This window comes from Chrysemys picta, chromosome 20, assembly GCF_011386835.1.
Source record: "Chrysemys picta bellii isolate R12L10 chromosome 20, ASM1138683v2, whole genome shotgun sequence".
Lineage (NCBI taxonomy): Eukaryota > Metazoa > Chordata > Testudines > Emydidae > Chrysemys > Chrysemys picta.
Window position 1 is genome coordinate 23,406,116 of NC_088810.1, and position 20,813 is coordinate 23,426,928.

Here is a 20,813-nt window from a genome sequence, read left to right on the forward strand (position 1 = left end):
CTTTCTGTGATGGAGATAAACCTGAAACACACAACAGGGAATAGAGTAAAGAAAAGGTACCAGTCTCAGTGGAAGAAAGGACTCAAGCCTTGGTTACTATAGTAGTGAGGTCACCGTGGGGCCCGAGAGAGAGGAGGAGTGGATTTAGACCCTATGTTCGTGGCTATGTATTTGTTCCTATTTCCTCTTTCTATACCTCTTATCTACTCACACTAAACTTCCCTCCTCATGGGCCCCTTTGAACCCTATTTCATTGACGGACCCCTGGTATTCGCTGTCCATTATAGACATTTCTCAGAGAGAACATGACTGGGATACTGCTATCATTTCTTTTCCTTTGACGATTCAATCTCTGCATACAAACCAGTGGAGTCCAGGGTCAGAGTGTGGCTTATTGGTTTTCTAAACCTTGGGAGTCCCCAATACTTGCTGATGAATAAACAGAAAGTTTTCTTTTCTCCAAATAAATCACTAAGACAAGATCCTCAGCTCTGGTAAACTGGGTTCAGATCCACTGACTTCCATCGAGTGACCCTAAATTATACCATCTGAGGAGAAGACTCTTCTGCTCATAAGAACGTTGGAATTCCTAGACTGGATCACACCATTTGTCAGTTTAATCATTCTCCTGCCACCAATACTAAGGAATAAGAGCTACTTCAGAATAAAGTAGAAGACCCCTAAATTGGCCGTGTAGGGGCTAAACTGGGAAGGTTTCTTCCTAATCTAGCCAAGAGAAAAATGGCTAAGAAAGTTTCTAAAGTTAATTTAACGATTTAAATTCCCTATTTCGATTGCCAGTTAATAGGACATATGTTTCTCAATTGCATCTGGTGCTCCTAAACTCCCCACCTTTGGCTTCAAATCATGGATCCACCACAACTTGCTACTGAATATCTACACAAGAGAATTATGGAACAACACTGTCATTCCTGATAAAAATCACAGAGAATACGTGCAAGATTCAGTCTTAAATGGAAATGGATCCTACTGTGACATCTCTTGGGTTAGAAAGAGATTGAGTCGAATTGGACTTACCCAGTTGACCGAGGAGCTGCAGTCCGGAGAAGTGTTTAGAAGAACCCTGAGTCGTGAGTGCTTTTATACAGTTTCTAGGACTGCCTGGAGGATCTGCGTTGTGTTTTATACAGGAAGCCCCAATTAGTTACCAAACAATCTTAATGACCTTGTTAAATCCTCCTTTTGATGGAGCTGTTTTCTCAGGGTTTGGGAGTATTGGGGTAATCTCAGCCTCAAAAGGAGTGACATGCATGTTGCAATCTGCGTTCTTAGTATCATTCCAATGACTTTCTTGGTGGTGCAATGAGAATGCATGTCAATGTGATTTAGAATTGCATCAGCAGCACAATTGGCTGTCATGAGCAGAAATCTACTTTGGTCCTTTCAGTTCATGCGGGTCATAGTTAGGGGCATTGGACAGTTCATTATAAACTTGCTAGGAAGCAAAGAGCCATTTTTCTGCCTTCTCAAAAGCTCCATCCCCAACGGGTGAGATCCGATTCCCTCGGAAAACAATCAGTATCATTCCATTGCCTTCAGTGTCTTTCCTGTCGTGACCTTAAGTCTCAGATTCACCTTTTGGCAGAGGGATAGTACGATGCCTATGGACAACTTCAGCCCCACTTTAAACTTTCAAACTATGTCTTAGCAGGGACTTCAGTGGAGCATGGGCCTTTGTGATGGCCCTCTGCCCAGAGGTGAATTTCACCAAAGGGTGATTAAACCTTGATCTAACATTGGACCTCCACTTGTGTCACCAATGCTATCTCAAAGGGTTGCCTAGACCAGATTTGCTCATGGGTCAATGGAAGAGATAGTGGGGAGTTAAAGGAAGCTCTGCTCTTTTCTAGAAAGCTTTTGAGTTAAATGGTTGAATTTGTACTCTGTTAGAAACTATCTCTCTATGACTGAGCTGACAAGAAACTGAGGTCTTGCAAGATAATGCAGCTGACTAAGGCCTGGAAGAAGCCCAGGAGAGATGGAAATCATGGATTATGGGTGAAGGAGGAAAGGGCTGTTGGCTGTCATTTGACATAGAGTCCGACCAGCCATAGGTTATGTTGCATAAAGCATTCCTGCAAGAACCAGAATGTTGTTTTAAGTGTAAAATATATCTCTAGCAGTACATTCTATATCCAAGGAAGAAGGCAGAAATGTCTTCCTTTCTTTGAAGGACTTTAAGACCCTGAACTTCTTTCAATTTGAAGCAACTGTGCTGATTAACACCACGAAAGCACCTTCATTTTCCTATAAATACACCAAATGTAAAATTACATTAGAATGAAAATGAAATATCCCCAAATTCTTTGGCTTTGAATCGTGCCCTGATTAAAGGAATGACATGAGAGACCTTGCCCTCTATTTATTTTTTAAGTCACTCTATTACTCATTGCACAGGCGTCTAATCCCAGGAACAATTTACTAATCTTCTAAGAATACAACCCTTTTTATGTGTGAAACACCAATGAATGTTTACGAAATGCTTTGAACCCAATAGTTCTGATCCTCCCTACCACAGTTCAAGCTCGAGGTTCGTCCCTGTTAGACTCTATTACAAGACAACATTAGTAACTATTCTTGTTAAATAGTGCGTGCATCCTTGGATCTAAGCATCCACGATAAAAAAATGACTAACGTTTGATCCACATTAATTGTTTCTTCTTTATACTTGAGGACAACACTCTCCAAAGGAATTACAAGTCTGTCAATTTTTCTCTTTTCCTTGCACAAGTGATTGTAGGTGGAGAGCCTCATCTGGTCTCACTTATGGTGGCTCCCATGAAGTCAATGGAACAGCGCATATTTAGACCAGCTGAGGAAGTGGTGTTTTGATTTTTTAAAAAAGCCAAACATTTCCCTTCCTTGATCAGCAAGTGTTGGTGACACACTGAGGTTTGTACTCCAAATCAGCACATTATCATGCTGTCCTGAACTCATTTCTAGTTAGAGGTTACATCCTAACAAGGAAAATGGCATTATTAATGCTATCCCAGCCAAGTTCTGTGTTATAATTTTAATGGACTGAAAATCCCAAGCATTAGTGATAGAAATTACATACTGCTTAGAGACAGGGCAAAGAAAGTAACAACGATTCAAAATAGCTAGTTCTTTCTTTCTTTCTTTCACTCTCCTTCTGTCTCTCTCTGTAGGTGTCTATGTGACCTCAATTGAATATTAGGAGCTCAATATAAAAATTTTTATTCCACTTGCCCACACACATTAAATTTACTCTCTTCCCTGCTGTGTGTCTCCGATTTATCGCCACTGCAGAAAGATGTCTTGTTTCACAAATGCGTGGAGTGACACTCCACAAAGCACGTGTGGACAGCTTCAACAGGCCTTACATAAGGTCGTGCCCTGAGCCCACAGTGCTGATCCAACCACCCCTCGCTGTCATGACCTTCTGAGGACCAATTCTCAGTTCTTTCCCTCAGGAAAGCGTAGTGCGATCTTCAGCAGCAGCTGACATTGGAGGTGGTGATGGGGGTGTATGTGGTGATAGAGCCTTATAACGTTATGGAGGCTTATATGGTTGGGGGGGTCCCTGTGGTTATGGGACATGACATGGTTATCGGGGTCCGTATGGTTAGGAGAGATTCTATGGTTACAAGGTACCATATGGTTGTGGGAGGAATATAGGGTTGTGGGGGTGGTGATGGGGCCATAGGTAAACCCAGTAGGCATATCCAAAGAAAAAGGAAGAACCAGGAAATGAACAGCAAGATGCAGATTGAGGTTTTAGCGCATAGCCCTAGCTTTGAGAATTGCCGAGTACATCGAACTCTTTGTGAAATAATAAAAGAGCTGCATTTAACCAACACCTCTGCAAACATGCCTAATGTTTCCCATATTTCACATGATGGGTCTTTCTTCTAATGCCTGCCTGGCTATTTGCTTCCTCTATTATCAACACAGTGGGCCCTGATGATGCAGAGAGAATGGTGCTTGCAATACTCTGGAGCAAATTCCGACTGAGATGGATTTACTGCATTTCTACAAGCTTGGCAAGGATATAAACTCTTGTGCTTCAGGGTATCATCCAATAATGGAGGTAGATCGGATTGACGGGTGATAATGAAAAAGTTCCTCTATGGGCAGGTGATCCCATACCTGTGTTCTACGGGGTTTCTTGCACCCCCTGTGAAGCCTCTGGCATTCACCACTGTGGGAGAGAGGCCTGATTTGCTGCAGCAATGCCTGTGTTCTTCCATTCCAAGGAGGGGTCATTAGGTGTATTCTGACATTGAGGAATAGAGCTGTATTGCCCTTAAATAAAACCCGGTGGCAGATGGCTAAATCTCCCCTCATTGTGTGAGTATTACATCATATCATTGAAGAGTCAGGAAGGTCTGGATACATTTTTCCTTTTGTGTTGTTAAATCAAAAATTTGATCTGTGGAAAATATTCATCTACTGGGAACTGAGAGCCATGAAAATGTTGAAGAAAAGCATAGTAGAAAATGCAAGTCACATGCGTCTGATGAAGTGGGCATTCACCCACGAAAGCTTATGCTCCAATACTTCTGTTAGTCTTAAAGGTGCCACAGGACCCTCTGTTGCTTTTTATAGAGTGAAATTCACTCCCAGGCACAGGGTCATCACAAAGGCTCGTACTATACTTAAGTCCTTGCTAAGACGTAGTTTGAAAGTTTAAAGTAGAACTAAAGTTTTCCATAGGCATTGTTCTATCCCCCTGCCAAAGGGTGAATTTGAGACTGAAGGCCATGGAATATTTCCAATTGATTACAAAGGGAATTGGATCTGAGATAGGGATGGAGGTTGTGAGAATGCAGAAAAATAGATCTTCTTTGGACTTCATCCCGTTGGTGAACTAGGAAGGTCCGATTCCATTCACTCTCTTTCTAACCCAAGGGCTGTCAAAGTAGGGTCCATTTTTCATTTAAGACTCAATCTTGCACATTCTCTCTGTGATTTTTAACAGGGAATAGGGTGTTCTTCCATAATTATCTTGTGTCGTTATTTGAAGCCAAAGATGGGGATTTTAGGAGCACCATATGGAACCGGGAAACATATTTCCTATTAACTGAATATAGAATTAGGGCATTTAAATCTTTAAAGTAACATTAGAAAGTCCCTTAGCCATTTTTAGCTTGGATAGATTAGGAAGAAACTTTGCCACCTTCGTCCATAAATGGGCAATTCAGGGGTTTTCTTTATTCTGAAGTAGCTGTTACTCCTCACTATTGGAGCCAGGAGAATTATTAAGGTGACAACTGGTGTAATCCAGTCTAGCAATTTCTAAATTCTTATGAACAAAAATACCCATTGAAGATGCTTTTCCTCAGATGGTGTAATTTATTGTCGCTCCATGGAAGCCATTTTACCGGAGTACAAGGTCTGAGGATCTTGTCCTTAATGATTTATTTGGAGAAAGGAAAAGTTTCTGTTCCTTCATTAGCAAGTATTGGTGACTCCCAAGGTTCAGAAAACCAAAGAGCCACACTGTGACACTGGACACAACGGGTTTGCATGCGGAGGTTGAATCCTCAACGGAAAGGAAAAGATCAGCATTATCCCAGCCATGTTCTCTTTGAGAAATGTCTATAATGGACACAGCCTACCAGGTATCCTTCAAAGAAATAATGACACTTATTCCAGGTGGTGACAGGTAATTCAGAGGGTTTCAAGGGGGACAATTGGGAGGTAGGTTTGGTGGGATTGGATAAGAGGCAAAGAAAAAGGAAATAGGAACAAAAACATAGCCACAAATATAGGGTCTAAGTCCTCTCCGCCTCTCTTTCTCGGGTCCCACGTAGACCTCACTATTATAGTAACTGAGGTTTGAGTTCTTTCTTCCATTGTCATTGGTACCTTTTCTTTACTCTAGTCCCTGTTGTGTGTTTCAGGTTTATCTCCATCACAGAAAGATGTCTTGTTCCAGCCGGTGCTATCCAGAATGCCGGGTGGCCCGTCCCAGTCCAGTTTCTGGCAGCTGCAAGGAGCTGTGCGTTAGGCAGTGTCCTGACTCTGAAGTCATCATCAGACCATCACCGGTTGTCGTAACCATCCCAGGACCAATTCTTAGCAATTTCCCCTATAGAGGCAATTACGGAAGATTGTAAGGTTATGGGGGATTAGGTGGTTAGGCGGGCCATTATGGTTACGGGGGATTGAGTGGTTACGGGGGCCATTATGGTGGACTGTGTGATTAGGGGGGAGGTTATGGTTACGGGGGAGCATGCGGTTCTAGGGTATCTTGCCATAGGTACCTGAGTGGAAGCTGTACACCATGTTAAACCCTGCAGGAATATCAATGGTAAAAGAAAAGACCAGGAAATGAACAACAAGCTAGAGATTCAGATAGAGATTTCAGAAGTGCTGGGCAGGCATGGCTCCACTTGAATTCAATGCGAACTGTGTCTGCTCAGCCCCTTTCGATCATAGACCAATTGCTAATATTATGCTTATAAACTCTTTCTGCCAATGCTTTCCCAACCACGCGCTTATTCTCCTAGTCACATGTGGACTCATTCTGAATTGCACTCAAGCTGTTTGCACTAACCCCGCAGTGTGAAGGAAACAGGGGCCTTAACACAGGCATCAGTTGTACTTCTTATCACTTTAATTTGTTTGTCCAACTCTGTACCTGCAGCAAAGGAAAAAGAACATCTTGCCTCAAATGCATCCCAAGGAAGCGGGTGATCGGTCCCAGCCCGTCTCGAAATACTTGAAATACATCCTTTCTGCTCTGTTTTATTTCTTTCTGTAACTGTGAATTGCAAATTTCATTCTCATTAAAAACTATGCTGCATTATAATATTGATCTTCTGGTTGTCCTTGTTCAAAAATCGTGCTGGAGGAAATTCCTCCCTGTATAGCCAGCAGCACCAGGAACTTCTAAGTTGCAACTTTCGAAGGCATGGAGTGATAGGAGAATAAAGCCCTTAAAGTGGTTCAAAGCATTATTCAGGCCGTCTGCACAGGGCGGAGTTCTTCCTTGCATTATCCGTGTAGCAAAAAGCCTTTTCCTGCTAAGACTTACACAGATTTTATATTTAAAATGTCAATATTTCCTTCGACTTCAAAAAGACCAATCACATGGTTCGTGGAAAGTGTCTGTGTTAATCTTTGCTGGACAGCGACCCAGATTTTCAGAAGGAAAAGAAAATTGGCCATCCCTAAAGACAAATTACACTACACCAAAGGCAGGATCTTCATTGTGATATCAAGAGATTAGTACACTGACCAGTACTTCAATACAAGAACCTCATGGTTTTTTAGGAAACTGTTCCTCACTGCACTCCATAGTACCATTTACCATATTTATACAAACCCCCCGGGTGCACCATAGCTTGATATTGCAGGAACTGCACATACCAAGACAGCATTTTCTACTATTTTCTTCAACATTTTCATGGCTCTCAATTCATAGAATAGAATTATCTGGTACCATCATTTTTCCCATTTGAATTCCATATTGATAGTTTCATTCTTGCACTGCGCATTAACAAGTTTGAAATGTACACACTTGTAATTCCTTTGGACAATTATTATCCTCATGTATGAAGAAGGCTATGTTAAAGCGACGTCCCACCCTGGTCCTCGTTTCACAAATCATTACCATTGGGTCACTATGACTCATTATAGAAATGTGTTTCCAAGGAAAGAAAAAGTAGAAAACACAGTGCAGATGGTGACTTCATCCCAATGGGTGCTATGCGTTAAGGCAAGCTTTTGACGCTTGAATTATGTACTGTGATTTGCAGTGCTAACACGCAAGGAAAAGAGAAAAATTGACAGACTTGTAATTCCTTTGGAGAGTGTTGTCCTCAAGTATAAAGAAAACACAATTAATGTGGATCAAACATTAGTCATTTTTTTATCGTGGATGCTTAGATCCAACGATGCACAGACTATTTAACAAGACATGTTCCTAATGTTGTCTTGTAATACAGTCTAACAGGGGTGAACCTCGAACTTAAACTGTGGTAGGGGGAATCAGAATTATTGGGTTGTACTTCTGTTTCTGCACCTGACACCCCTGTGACCTTCACCTCCATGTGCCTATTGCTCTATGCTGATAAAACAAGGAGAGTAAGCATGTTAAGGCTGGAAGTTCTTCAGCATTCTCAGAACTCAAGATTTCAAAGCACCTCGTAAACATACATTGGTGTTTCACACATAAAAAGGGTTGTATTCTTAGAAGATTAATAAATTGTTCCTGGGATTAGACACCTGTACAATGAGTAATAGAGTCACTTAAAAAAAATAGAGGCCAATACTCCCAAACCCTGAGAAAACAGCTCCATCAAAAGGATTTAACAAGGCCATTAAGATTGTTTGGTAACTAATTGGGGCTTCCTGTATAAAACACAACGCAGATCCTCCAGGCAGTTCTAGAAACTGTATAAAAGCACTCACGACTCAGGGTTCTTCTAAACACTTCTCCGGACTTCAGCTCCTCGGTCAACTGGGTAAGTCCAATTCGACTCAATCTATTTCTAACCCAAGAGATGTCACAGTAGGATCCATTTCCATTTAAGAGTGAATCTTGCACGTATTCGCTGTGATTTTTATCAGGAATGACAGTGTTGTTCCATAATTCTCTTGTGTAGATATTCAGTAGCAAGTTGTGGTGGATCCATGATTTGAAGCCAAAGGTGGGGAGTTTAGGAGCACCAGATGCAATTGAGAAACGTATTTCCTATTACCTGGAAATCGAAATAGGGAATTTAAATCTTTAAATTAACTTTAGAAACGTTCTTAGCCATTTTTCTCTTGGCTAGATTAGGAAAAAACTTTCCCAGTTTAGCCCCTACACGGCCAACTTAGGGGTCTTCTACTTTATTCTGAAGTAGCTCTCATTCCTTGGTATAGGAGGCAGGAGAATGATTAAACTGACAAATGGTGTGATCAGGTATAGGAATTCCAACGTTCTTATGAGCAGAAATACCCACTGAAGATTCTTCTCCTCAGATGGTGTAATTTAGGGTCACTCCATGGAAGTCAGTGGATCTGAACCCAGTTTACCAGAGCTGAGGATCTTGTCTTAGTGATTTATTTGGAGAAAGGAAAAGTTTCTGTTTATTCATCAGCAAGTATTGCGGACTCCCAAGGTTTAGAAAAACAATAAGCCACACTCTGACCCTGGACTCCACTGGTTTGTATGCTGAGATTGAATCCTCAAAGGAAAAGAAATGATAGCATCCCAGCCTTGTTCTCTCTGAGAAATGTCTATAATGGACAGCAAATCCCAGGGGTCCATCAATGAAATAGTTACACTTATTCCAGGCGGTGTTTTTCAGACAAAGTCATTGAGAAGGGTTCAAAGGGGCCCATGAGGAGGGAAGTTTAGTGTGAGTAGATAAGAGGTATAGAACGAGGAAATAGGAACAAATACATAGCCACGAACATAGGGTTTAAATCCACTCCTCCTCTCTCTCGGGCCCCACGGTGACCTCACTACTATAGTAACCAAGGTTTGAGTCCTTTCTTCCACTGACACTGGTACCTTTTCTTTACTCTAGTCCCTGTTGTGTGTTTCAGGTTCATCTCCATCACAGAAAGATGTCTTGCTCCAGCCTGTGCTATCCAGAATGCGGGGTGGCCCGACCCAGTCCAGTTTCTGGCAGCTGCAACGAGCCCTGCGTTAGGCAGTGCCCTGACTCTGAAGTCATCATCAGACCATCACCAGTTGTTGTAACCATCCCAGGACCAATTCTCAGCAATTTCCCTCAGCAGAGTGAAGTGGGAGCTGTTGGAGCACCTGTGGTCGGAGCAGGCTACGGGGGCTCATTCGGTTTGGGGGGATTGAACGGCTATGGAGGCCATTACGGAGGATTGTATGGTTATGGGGGATTAGGTGGTTACGGGGGCCGTTATGGTTACGGGGGATTGAGTGGTTATGGGGGAGGTTACGGGGGACTGTGTGGTTACGGGGGCCGTTATGGTTATGGGGGATTGAGTGGTTACGGCGGCCGTTATGGTGGACTGTGTGGTTACGGAGGAGGTTACGGGGGAGGTTACGGTTATGGGGGAGCATGCGGTTCCGGGGTATCTTGCCATAGGTACCTGAGTGGAAGCTGTACACCATGTTAAACCCTGCAGGAATATCAATGGTAAAAGAAAAGACCAGGAAATGAACAAAAAGCTAGAGATTCAGACAGAGATTTCAGAAGTGCTGGGCAGGCATGGCTCCACTTGAATTCAATGCGAACTGTGTCTGCTCAGCCCCTTTATCTCATAGACCGATTGCTAATATTATGCTTGTAAACACTTTCTGCCAATGCTTTCCCCAACCACGCGCTTATTCTCTTAGTCACACGTGGACTCATTCTGAATTACACTCAGGCTGTTTGCACTAACCCCGCAGTGTGAAGGAAAAAGGGGCCTTAACACAGGCATCAGTTGTCTTTATTATCACTTTAATTTGTTTGTCCAACTCTGCATCTGCAACAAAGGGAAAAGAACATCTTGCCTCAAATGCATCCCAAGGAAGCGGGTGATCAGTCCCAACCCCTTTTGGAAATACTTGAAATGCATCCTTTCTGCTCTGTATTATTTTTTTTTGTAACTGTGTATTGCAAATTTCATTCATATTAAAAAGTATGCTGCATCATAATATCGGTCATCTGGTTTTCCTTGTTCCTCACTCATGCTGGAGAAAATTCATCCCTGTAGAGCCGGCAGTACCAGACACCTCTCAAGCTGCAACTTTCGAAGGCATGTAATGATAGAAGAATAAAGCCCATAAAATGGTTCATAGCAGTATTCAGGCCCTCTGCACAGGGGTGGAGTTCTTCCTTGCATTATCTGTTTAGCAAAAAGTCTTTTCCTGCTAAGACTTTCACAGATTTTCACTTTAAGAATGTAAATATTTCCTTTGATTTCAAAAGGACCAATCACATGGTTCGTGGTAAGACTACATGCCTTCTAAGCCTCAAATGGAGTGACATGCTTGTTGCAATCTGCGTTCCTAGTATCATTCCAATGACTTTCTTGGTGGTGCAATGAGAATGCATGTCGAGGTGATTCAGAATTGCATCAGCAGCGCAATTGGCTGTCATGAGCAGAAATCCACTTTGGTCTTTTCAGTTCATGCGGGTCATAGTTAGGGGCATTGGACAGCTCATTATAAACTTGCTAGGAAGCAAAGAGCCATTTTTCTGCCTTCTCAAAAGCTCCATCCCCAACGGGTGAGATCCGATTCACTCGAAAACAATCAGAATCATTCCATTGCCTTCAGTGTCTTTCCTGTCGAGACCTTAAGTCTCAGATTCACCTTTTGGCAGAGGGATAGTACGATGCCTATGGACAACTTTAGCCCCACTTTAAACTTGCAAACTATGTCTTAGCAGGGACTTCAGTGGAGTATGGGCCTTTGTGATGGCCCTCTGCCCAGAGGTGAATTTCACCTAAGGGTGATTAAACCTTGATCTAACATTGGACCTCCACTTGTGTCACCAATGCTATCTCAAAGGATTGCCTAGACCAGATTTGCTCAAGGGTCAATGGAAGAGATAGTGGGGAGTTAAAGGAAGCAGTGCTCTTTTCTAGAAAGCTTTTGAGTTAAATGATTGAATTTGTACTCTGTTAGAAACCATCTCTCTATGACTGAGCTGACAAGAAACTGAGGTCTTGCAAGATAATGCAGCTGACTAAGGCCTGGAAGAAGCCCAGGAGAGATGGAAGTCATGGATTATGGGTGAAGGAGGAAAGGGCTGTTGGCTGTGATTTGACATAGAGTCCGACCAGCCATAGGTTATGTTGCATAAACCATTCCTGCAAGAACCAGAATGTTGTTTTAAGTGTAAAATATATCTCTAGCAGTACATTCTGTATCCAGGGAAGAAGGCGGAAATGTCTTCCTTTGACTTTAAGACCCTGAACTTCTTTCAATTTGAAGCAACTGTGCTGATTAACACCAAGAGAGCACCTTATTTTCCTATAAATACACCAAATGTAAAATTACATTAGAATGAAAATGAAATATCCCCAAATTCTTTGGCTTTGAATTGTGACCTGATTAAAGGAATGACATGAGAGACCTTGGCCTCTATTTTTTTTTAAGTGACTCTATTACTCATTGCACAGGCGTCTAATCCCAGGAACAATTTACTAATCTTCTAAGAATACAACCCTTTTGATAGGTTTCAGAGTAACAGCCGTGTTAGTTTGTATCCGCAAAAAGAAGAACAGGAGTACTTGTGGCACCTTAGAGACTAACAAATTTATTAGAGCATAAGCTTTCGTGGACTACAGCCCACTTCTTCGGATGCATATAGAATGGAACATATATTGAGGAGATATATATACACACATACAGAGAGAATAAACAGGTGGGAGTTGTCTTACCAACTCTGAGAGGCCAATTAATTAAGAGAAAAAAACTTTTGAAGTGATAATCAAGCTAGCCCAGTACAGACAGTTTGATAATAAGTGTGAGAGTACTTACAAGGGGAGATAGAGTCAATGTTTGTAATGGCTCAGCCATTCCCAGTCCTTATTCAAACCGGAGTTGATTGTGTCTAGTTTGCATATCAATTCTAGCTCAGCAGTCTCTCTTTGGAGTCTCTTTTTGAAGTTTTTCTGTTGTAATATAGCCACCCGCAGGTCTGTCACTGAATGACCAGACAGGTTAAAGTGTTCTCCCACTGGTTTTTGAGTATTTTGATTCCTGATGTCAGATTGTCCATTAATTCTTTTGCGTAGAGACTGTCCGGTTTGGCCAATGTACATGGCAGAGGGGCATTGCTGGCACATGATGGCATATATCACATTGGTAGATGTGCAGGTGAACGAGCCCCTGATGGTATGGCTGATGTGATTAGGTCCTATGATGATGTCACTTGAATAGATATGTGGACAGAGTTGGCATCGGGGTTTGTTACCTATCCTTGTAATAGTTCTGATCCTCCCTACCACAGTTCAAGCTCGAGGTTCATCCCTGTTAGACTCTATTACAAGACAACATTAGTAACAGGTCTTGTTAAATACTGTGTGCATCCTTGGATCTAAGCATCCACGATAAAAAAATTACTAACATTTGATCCACATTAATTGTTTCTTCTTTATACTTGAGGACAATACTCTCCAAAGGAATTACAAGTCTGTCAATTTTTCTCTTTTCCTTGCACAAGTGATTGTAGGTGGAGAGCCTCATCTGGTCTCACTTAGGGTGGCTCCCGTGAAGTCAATGGAACAGCGCATATTTAGACCAGCTGAGGAAGTGGTGTTTTGATTTTTAAAAAAAGCCAAACATTTCCCTTCCTTGATCAGCAAGTGTTGGTGACACACTGAGGTTTACACGCCAAATCAGCACATTTTCATGCTGTCCTGAACTCATTTCTAGTTAGAGGTTACATCCTAACAAGGAAAATGGCATTATTAATGCTATCCCAGCCAAGTTCTGTGTTATAATTTTAATGGACTGAAAATCCCAAGCATTAGTGATAGAAATTATATACTGCTTAGAGACAGGGCAAAGAAAGTAACAAAGATTCAAAATAGCTAGTTCTTTCTTTCTTTCTTTCACTCTCCTTCTGTCTCTCTCTTTATGTGTCTATGTGACCTCAATTGAATTAGGAGCTCAATATAAAATGTTTTATTCCACTTTCCCACACACATTAAATTTACTCTCTTCCCTGCTGTGTGTCTCTGATTTATCGCCACTGCAGAAAGATGTCTTGTTTCACAAATGTGTGGAGTGACACTCCACAAAGCACGTGTGGACAGCTTCAACAGGCCTTACATAAGGTCGTGCCCTGAGCCCACAGTGCTGATCCAACCACCCTTCGCTGTCATGACCTTCTGAGGACCAATTCTCAGTTCTTTCCCTCAGGAAAGCGTAGTGGGATCTTCAGCAGCAGCTGACATGGAGGTGGTGATGGGGGTGTATGTGGTGATAGAGCCTTATAATGTTATGGAAGCTTATATGGTTGTGGGGGTCCCTGTGGTTATGGGACATGACATGGTTATCGGGGTCCATATGGTTAGGAGAGATTCTATGGTTACAAGGTACCATATGGTTGTGGGGGGAATATAGGGTTGTGGGGGTGGTGATGGGGCCATAGGTAAACCCAGTAGGCATATCTAAAGAAAAAGGAAGAACCAGGAAATGAACAGCAAGATGCAGATTGAGGTTTTAGCGCATAGCCCTAGCTTTGAGAATTGCCGAGTACATCGAACTCTTTGTGAAATAATAAAAGAGCTGCATTTAACCAACACCTCTGCAAACATGCCTAATGTTTCCCATATTTCACATGATGGGTCTTTCTTCTAATGCCTGCCTGGCTATTTGCTTCCTCTATTATCAACACAGTGGGCCCTGATGATGCAGAGAGAATGGTGCTTGCAATACTCTGGAGCAAATTCCGACTGAGATGGATTTACTGCATTTCTACAAGCTTGGCAAGGATATAAACTCTTCTGCTTCAGGGTATCATCCAGTAATGGAGGTAGATCGGATTGACGGGGGATAATGAAAAAGTTCCTCTATGGGCAGGTGATCCCATACCTGTGTTCTACGGGGTTTCTTGCACCTCCCTGTGAAGCCTCTGGCACTCACCACTGTGGGAGAGAGGCCTGATTTGCTGCAGCAATGCCTGTGTTCTTCCATTCCAAGGAGGGGTCATTAGGTGTATTCTGACATTGAGGAATAGAGCTGTATTGCCCTTAAATAAAACCCGGTGGCAGATGGCTAAATCTCCCCTCACTATGTGAGTATTACATCATGTCAGTGAAGAGCCAGGAAGGTCTGGATACATTTTTCCTTTTGTGTTGTCAAATCAAAAATTTGATCAGTGGAAAATATTCATCTTCTGGGAACTGACAGCCATGAATATGTTGAAGAAAATCATAGTAGAAAATGCAATCTTGGTATGTGAATTCCTGCAATATCAAGTTATGGTGCAGCCCCTGGGTTTGTATAAAAATGGTACTATGGAGTGCAGTGAGGAACAGCTTCCTAAAAAACCATTAGATTCTTATACTGAAGTACTGGTCTGTGTACTAATCTCTTCATATCACAAAGGAGATTGCTGACTGCTGCAGATGACTTTAGTGTAGTGTAATTTGTCTTTAGGGATGGCCAATTTTCTTTTCCTTCTGAAAATTTGGATCGCTATCCAGCAAAGACTGACACAGACACTTTCCACGAACCATGAGATTGTTTTTTTGGAATCAAAGGAAATATTTACGTTAAAGTGCTTTATTCTCCTCTCACTCCACGCCTTCAAAAGTTGCAACTTGAGAGGTGTCTGGTGCTGCCGGCTCTACAGGGATGAATTTTCTCCAGCACGATTTTTAAACAAGGAGGGAGGAACAAGGAAAACCAGAAGATCGATATTATGATGCAGCACAGTTTTTAATGAGAATGAATTTGCAATGCAGTTACAGAAAGAAATAATACAGAGCAGAAAGGATGCATTTCAAGTATTTCCAAAAGGGCTGGGACCGATCACCCGCTTCCTCGGGATGCATTTGAGGCAAGATGTTCTTTTTCCTTTGCTGCAGGTGCAGAGTTCGACTAACAAATTAAAGTGATAATAAAGACAACTGATGCCTGTGTTAAGGCCCCTGTTTCCTTCACACTGCGGGGTTAGTGCAAACAGCCTGAGTGCAATTCAGAATGAGTCCACATGTGATTAAGAGAATAAGCGCGTGGTTGGGAAAGCATTGGCAGAAAGAGTTCATAAGCATAATATTAGCAATCGGTCTATGATCGAAAGGGGCTGAGCAGACACAGTTCGCATTGAATTCAAGTGGAGCCATGCCTGCCCAGCACTTCTGAAATCTCTGTCTGAATCTATAGCTTGTTGTTCATTTCCTGGTCTTTTCTTTTACCACTGATATTCCTTCAGTGTTTAACATGGTGTACAGCTTCCACTCAGGTACCTATGGCAAGATACCCCGGAACCGCATGCTCCCCCATAACCGTAACCTCCCCCGTAACCTCCTCCGTAACCACACAGTCCACCATAACGGCCCCCGTAACCACTCAATCCCCCGTAACCATAACGGCCCCCGTAACCACACAATCCCCCGTAACCACTCAATCCCCCGTAACCACCTAATCCCCCATAACCATTCAATCCTCCGTAATGGCCTCCATAGCCGTTCAATCCCCCCAAACCGAATGAGCCTCCGTAGCCGGCTCCGACCACAGGTGCTCCAACGGCTCCCACTTCACTCTGCTGAGGGAAATTGCTGAGAATTGGTCCTGGGATGGTTACAACAACCGGTGATGGTCTGATGATGACTTCAGAGTCAGGGCACTGCCTAACGCATGGCTCGTTGCAGCTGCCAGAAACTGGACTGGGTCGGGCCACCCCGCATTCTGGATAGCACAGGCTGGAGCAAGACATCTTTCTGTGATGGAGGTAAACCTGAAACACACAACAGGGACTAGAGTAAAGAAAAGGTACCAGCGTCAGTGAAAGAAAGGCCTCAAACCTCAGTTACTATAGTAGTGAGGTCTAAGTAGGGCCCGAGAGAGAGAGGAGGAGAGGACTTAGACCCTAAGTTCGTGGCTATGTTTTTGTTCCTATGTCCTCTTTATTTGCCTCTTATCCACTCCCACTAAACTTACCTCCCAACTGTCCCCTTTGAAACCTTCTGAATGACCTGTCACCACCTGGAATAAGTGTCATTATTTCTTTGAAGGATACCTGGTATGCTGTGTTCATTAGAGACATTTCTCAAAGAGAACATGGCTGGGATAATGCTGATCTTTTCCTTTCCTTTGAGGATTCAACCTCTGCATGCAAACCCGTTGAGTTCAGTGTCAGGGTGTGGCTCTTTGGTTTTCTAAACCTTGGGAGTCACCAATACTTGCTGATGAATAAACAGAAACTTTTCCTTTCTCCAAATAAATCATTAAGGACAAGATCCTCAGACCTTGTACTCTGGTAAAATGGCTTCCATGGAGCGAGAATAAATTACACCATCTGAGGAAAAGCATCTTCAATGGGTATTTTTGTTCATAAGAATTTAGGAATTGCTAGACTGGATCACACCAGTTGTCACTTTAATAATTCTCCTGGCTCCAATAGTGAGGAGTAACAGCTACTTCAGAATAAAGAAAACTCCTGAATTGCCCATTTATGGACGAAGGTGGCAAAGTTTCTTCCTAATCTGTCCAAGCTAAAAATGTCTAAGGGACTTTCTAATGTTACTTTAAAGATTTAAATGCCCTAATTCTATATCCAGTTAATAGGAAATATGTTTCCTGGTTGCATATGGTGCTCCTAAAATCCCCAACTTTGGCTTCAAATAACGACACAAGATAATTATGGAAGAACACCCTATTCCCTGTTAAAAATCACAGAGAGAATGTGCAAGATTGAGTCTTAAATGAAAATGGACCCTACTGTGACAGCTCTTGGGTTAGAAAGAGAGTGAGTCGAATCGGACTTACCCAGTTCACCGAGGGGATGAAGTCCAAAGAAGCGTTTAGAGGAGATCTGAGCCATGAATGCTTTTATACAGTTTCTAGGACTGCCTGGAGGATTTGTGATGCGTCTCTTACAGGAGGTCCCAATTAGTTACCAAACAAACTTGATTGCCTCGGTAAATCCTCCTTTTGAACATGCTGTTTTCTCAGGGTTTGGGATTACTGGGATAATCCTAATAATGCACGTTGCAGTCTGCATTCGTTGTGTCATTCCACTGACTTTCTTGGTGGTGGAATGAGAATGCATGTCAAGGTGATTCAGGGCTGCATCAGTAGCACAACTGGCTGTCATGAGCAGATATCCCCTTTGGTCCTTTCAGTTCATACAGGTCATTGTTAGGGGCACTGGACATTTCATTATAAACTTGCTAGGAAGCAGAGAGCTATTTTTCTGCATTCTAACGACCTCCATCCCCATCTCAGATCCAATTCCCTTTGTAATCAATTGGAAATATTCCATGGCCTTCAGTCTCAAATTCACCTTTTGGCAGGGGGATAGAACAATACCTATGGAAAACTTTAGTTCTACTTTAAACTTTCAAACTACGTCTTAGCAGGGACTTAAGTATAGTAGGAGCCTTTGTGATGACCCTCTGCCTGGGAGTGAATTTCACTCTACAGTTATTCAAATCTGACCTAGCATTGGACCTCCACTTGTGTCACCAATGCTGTCTCAGAGGGATGCCTAGAATTGATTTACTTATGGGTCAAGGGAAGGGATGGTAGGGAGTGAAAGGAAGCAGTGCTCTTCTACAGAAAGGTTTTGAGTTAAGCTGTGAAACTTGTACTCCCTCAGAAACCGTCTCTCTGTGACTGAGCTGACAAGAAACTGAGGTCTTGCAAGATAATGCAGCTGACGAAGCCTGGAAGAAGCCCAGGAGAGGTTGAAATCATGGAGTCTTGGTAAAGGAGGAGAGTGCTGTGGGATGAGATATGACATAAAATCTGACCAGATATAGGCCATGTTGCAGAAAACAATCCTGCAAGAATTGGAATGTTGTTTTAAGTGTAAACTGTATCTCCAGGAGTGCCTCTGTATCCGGGAAGAAGGCAGAAATATCTTCCTTTGATTTTCAGGCCCTGAATCGCTTTGAAGATGAAGCAACTGTGCTGATTTACATCAAGAGAGCACCTTCCTTTTCCTATAAAAATAATTTAAAAATACCAAATGCAAAATTACATTAGAATGAAAATGAAACATCCCCAAATGCTGTGGCTTTAAATCAAGACCTGATTAAAAGAATGAGATGAGAGATCGTGGCCTCTATTTTTTTTTAAGACCAAAAACATCAAGACACTTGATCACAGCCTTGAGTAGACCAAGAGACTACTGATACTCGATCTTAGCTCAAGATTGAGTGTCAGTAGTCTCTTGGTCTATTTTTGTTAAGTGACTCTATTAGTCAATGCAGAGGCATTTAATCCCAAAACAATTTAATAATATTCTAAGAATAAAACTCTTTGCATTTATGAACCACCAATGAGTGTTCTCAGGTGCTTTGATATCTTGAGTTCTAAGAACACTGAACAATTTCCAGTCTTAACATCCTTACTATCCCTGTTTTATGGGTATAGAAAAAAGAAGCTCATTGAGGTGAAGGTTGCACGGGTGTGAGTTGCAGAAACAGAAATACAACCCAATACTTCTGACTCCTCCCACCACAGGCTAAGCACCTGCTTCATCCCTGCTACACTCTTTTAGAAGATAAGGTTTGCAATATGTCTTGTTAAAGAATGTGTGCATCCTTGGATCTAAGCATCAACGATAAAAGAACCTGGCTAATTTTGGTCCACTTTACCTGTATCTCCTTTATACATTATTACAATACTTCACCAAAGGAATTACAAGTCGGTTAATTTCTTTTCCATGCGTATGATAACATTGTAAATCCCAATGTATAATTCAAGCTTCAAAAACTTGCTTTAAGGCATGTCACCCATTGGGACGAAGTCGCCAATTGCAGCATGTGTGCTACTTTTTCTTTCCTTGGAAACACATCGCTCTCATGGGTCATAGTGACCCAATGGTAATGAATTCTTTCAGATTTGTGAAATGAGGTACAGGGTAAGTCGTCTCTTTAACATAGCCTTCTTCATACATGAGGATAATAATTGTCCAAAGAAATTACAAGTGTGTACATTTCAAGCTTGTTCATGTGTTGTACAGGAATAAAACTCTTCATATGGAATTCAAATGTGGTACCAGATCATTCAATTCAATTCAATTTGGTGCCAGATAATTTAAATCTGCTCAAATGTAAATATTCACCACTGGGCCAGCACTTCAAATAAAGGGAGTTATAGTGGAGTGCAAAACCCTCGCTTGTTGATTATGGTTCACATTTAGATCAGAAGATGTTTCACCAAAACATTCCCCAAAAAATCATCAGAACAAAATAAGAAAAATTCCAGAATGAGCCTCTCTAAGAGTTCCTCTCAGGTGAGTGACATAGTTGGAAGCACTGAACGGTAAGTGTCCAGTGGGGTTCAAGAGATGGAGTTAATTTTTGGCATGAATACTTCCAACTATGGTGTGTTTTTTCCGACTCTGCCAATCACTCCCTGTCTGACCTTCATTCACCTCTATGGCAAACAGGTATAATAATAACTTTCAAAATGGATTGTCTGAGGCTTTCTTTGATCTAAGCATTTCAAAGCACTTCATAACCACTCATCCAGTTTTATATTGCCAAAGAGATGTATTATTATAGTAGTAATAATATTTACTTGGATTAGATTTCCTATATTAAAGATTAGATTCACTTTAAAAATGTATGTCAAAGTGTCCAATATCATTCCAGTACTCAGTTTGTAATTCGCAGCCCCTGACACTGGGGCTCTTTGATTTTCATTCAAGGTATCTTTGCATTTCCCTTTTATATCTTTGTCAAGGCTCCTTCCCCACTCTGAACTTTAGGGTACAGATGTGAGGGCCTGCATGAAAGCTTCTCAGCTTACTACCAGCTTAGATCTGGTCCGCTGCCACCACTCCCAATGGGCTAACTCCCTTCCCTGGGTAGCCTTGAGAGACTCTTCCACCAACTCCCTGGTGAATACAGATCCAAACCCTGGATCTTAAAACAAGGAGAAATTAACCAGGTTATTAAAAAAGGCTTTTAATTAAAGAAAAAGGTAAAAATCATCTCTGTAAAATCAGGATGGAAAATAACTTTACAGGGTAATCAAACTTAAAGGTTCAAAGTTCCAGCAAACAGAGGTATACACCCTAGCAAAATGTACATTTACAAATTGAGAAAACAACAGGCTTTCTTTGATCTAAGCATTTCAAAGCACTTCATAACCACTCATCCAGTTTTATACTGCCAAAGACATGTATTATTATAGTAGTAATAATATTTACTTCCAGTATTCAGTTTGC

General features: G+C 41.9%; 2 protein-coding genes across 2 annotated transcripts; one reads left to right on the plus strand and one right to left on the minus strand.

Annotated features, from left to right (window-relative positions):
• Window positions 1–9,538: 9,538 nt before the first annotated feature.
• On the plus strand, window positions 9,539–10,184 carry LOC135976753 (claw keratin-like). Its single transcript, XM_065574062.1, has one exon. It carries the CDS (start codon window positions 9,550–9,552, stop codon window positions 10,078–10,080), a length of 531 nt encoding a protein of 176 aa, XP_065430134.1. The 5' UTR covers window positions 9,539–9,549; the 3' UTR covers window positions 10,081–10,184.
• A 5,108-nt stretch (window positions 10,185–15,292) lies between these two features.
• On the minus strand, window positions 15,293–16,362 carry LOC101948812 (claw keratin-like). The gene has a single exon (XM_005280623.5). The coding sequence runs from the start codon at window positions 16,344–16,346 to the stop codon at window positions 15,846–15,848; it is 501 nt and encodes a 166-aa protein (XP_005280680.2). The 5' UTR covers window positions 16,347–16,362; the 3' UTR covers window positions 15,293–15,845.
• Window positions 16,363–20,813: the final 4,451 nt, after the last annotated feature.

Bases quoted from the DNA above. Each gene is read 5' to 3' on its own strand.
- LOC135976753 (XM_065574062.1), top strand. From the start codon at position 9,550: ATGTCTTGCTCCAGCCTGTGCTATCCAGAATGCGGGGTGGCCCGACCC.
- LOC101948812 (XM_005280623.5), bottom strand. From the start codon at position 16,346: ATGTCTTGCTCCAGCCTGTGCTATCCAGAATGCGGGGTGGCCCGACCC.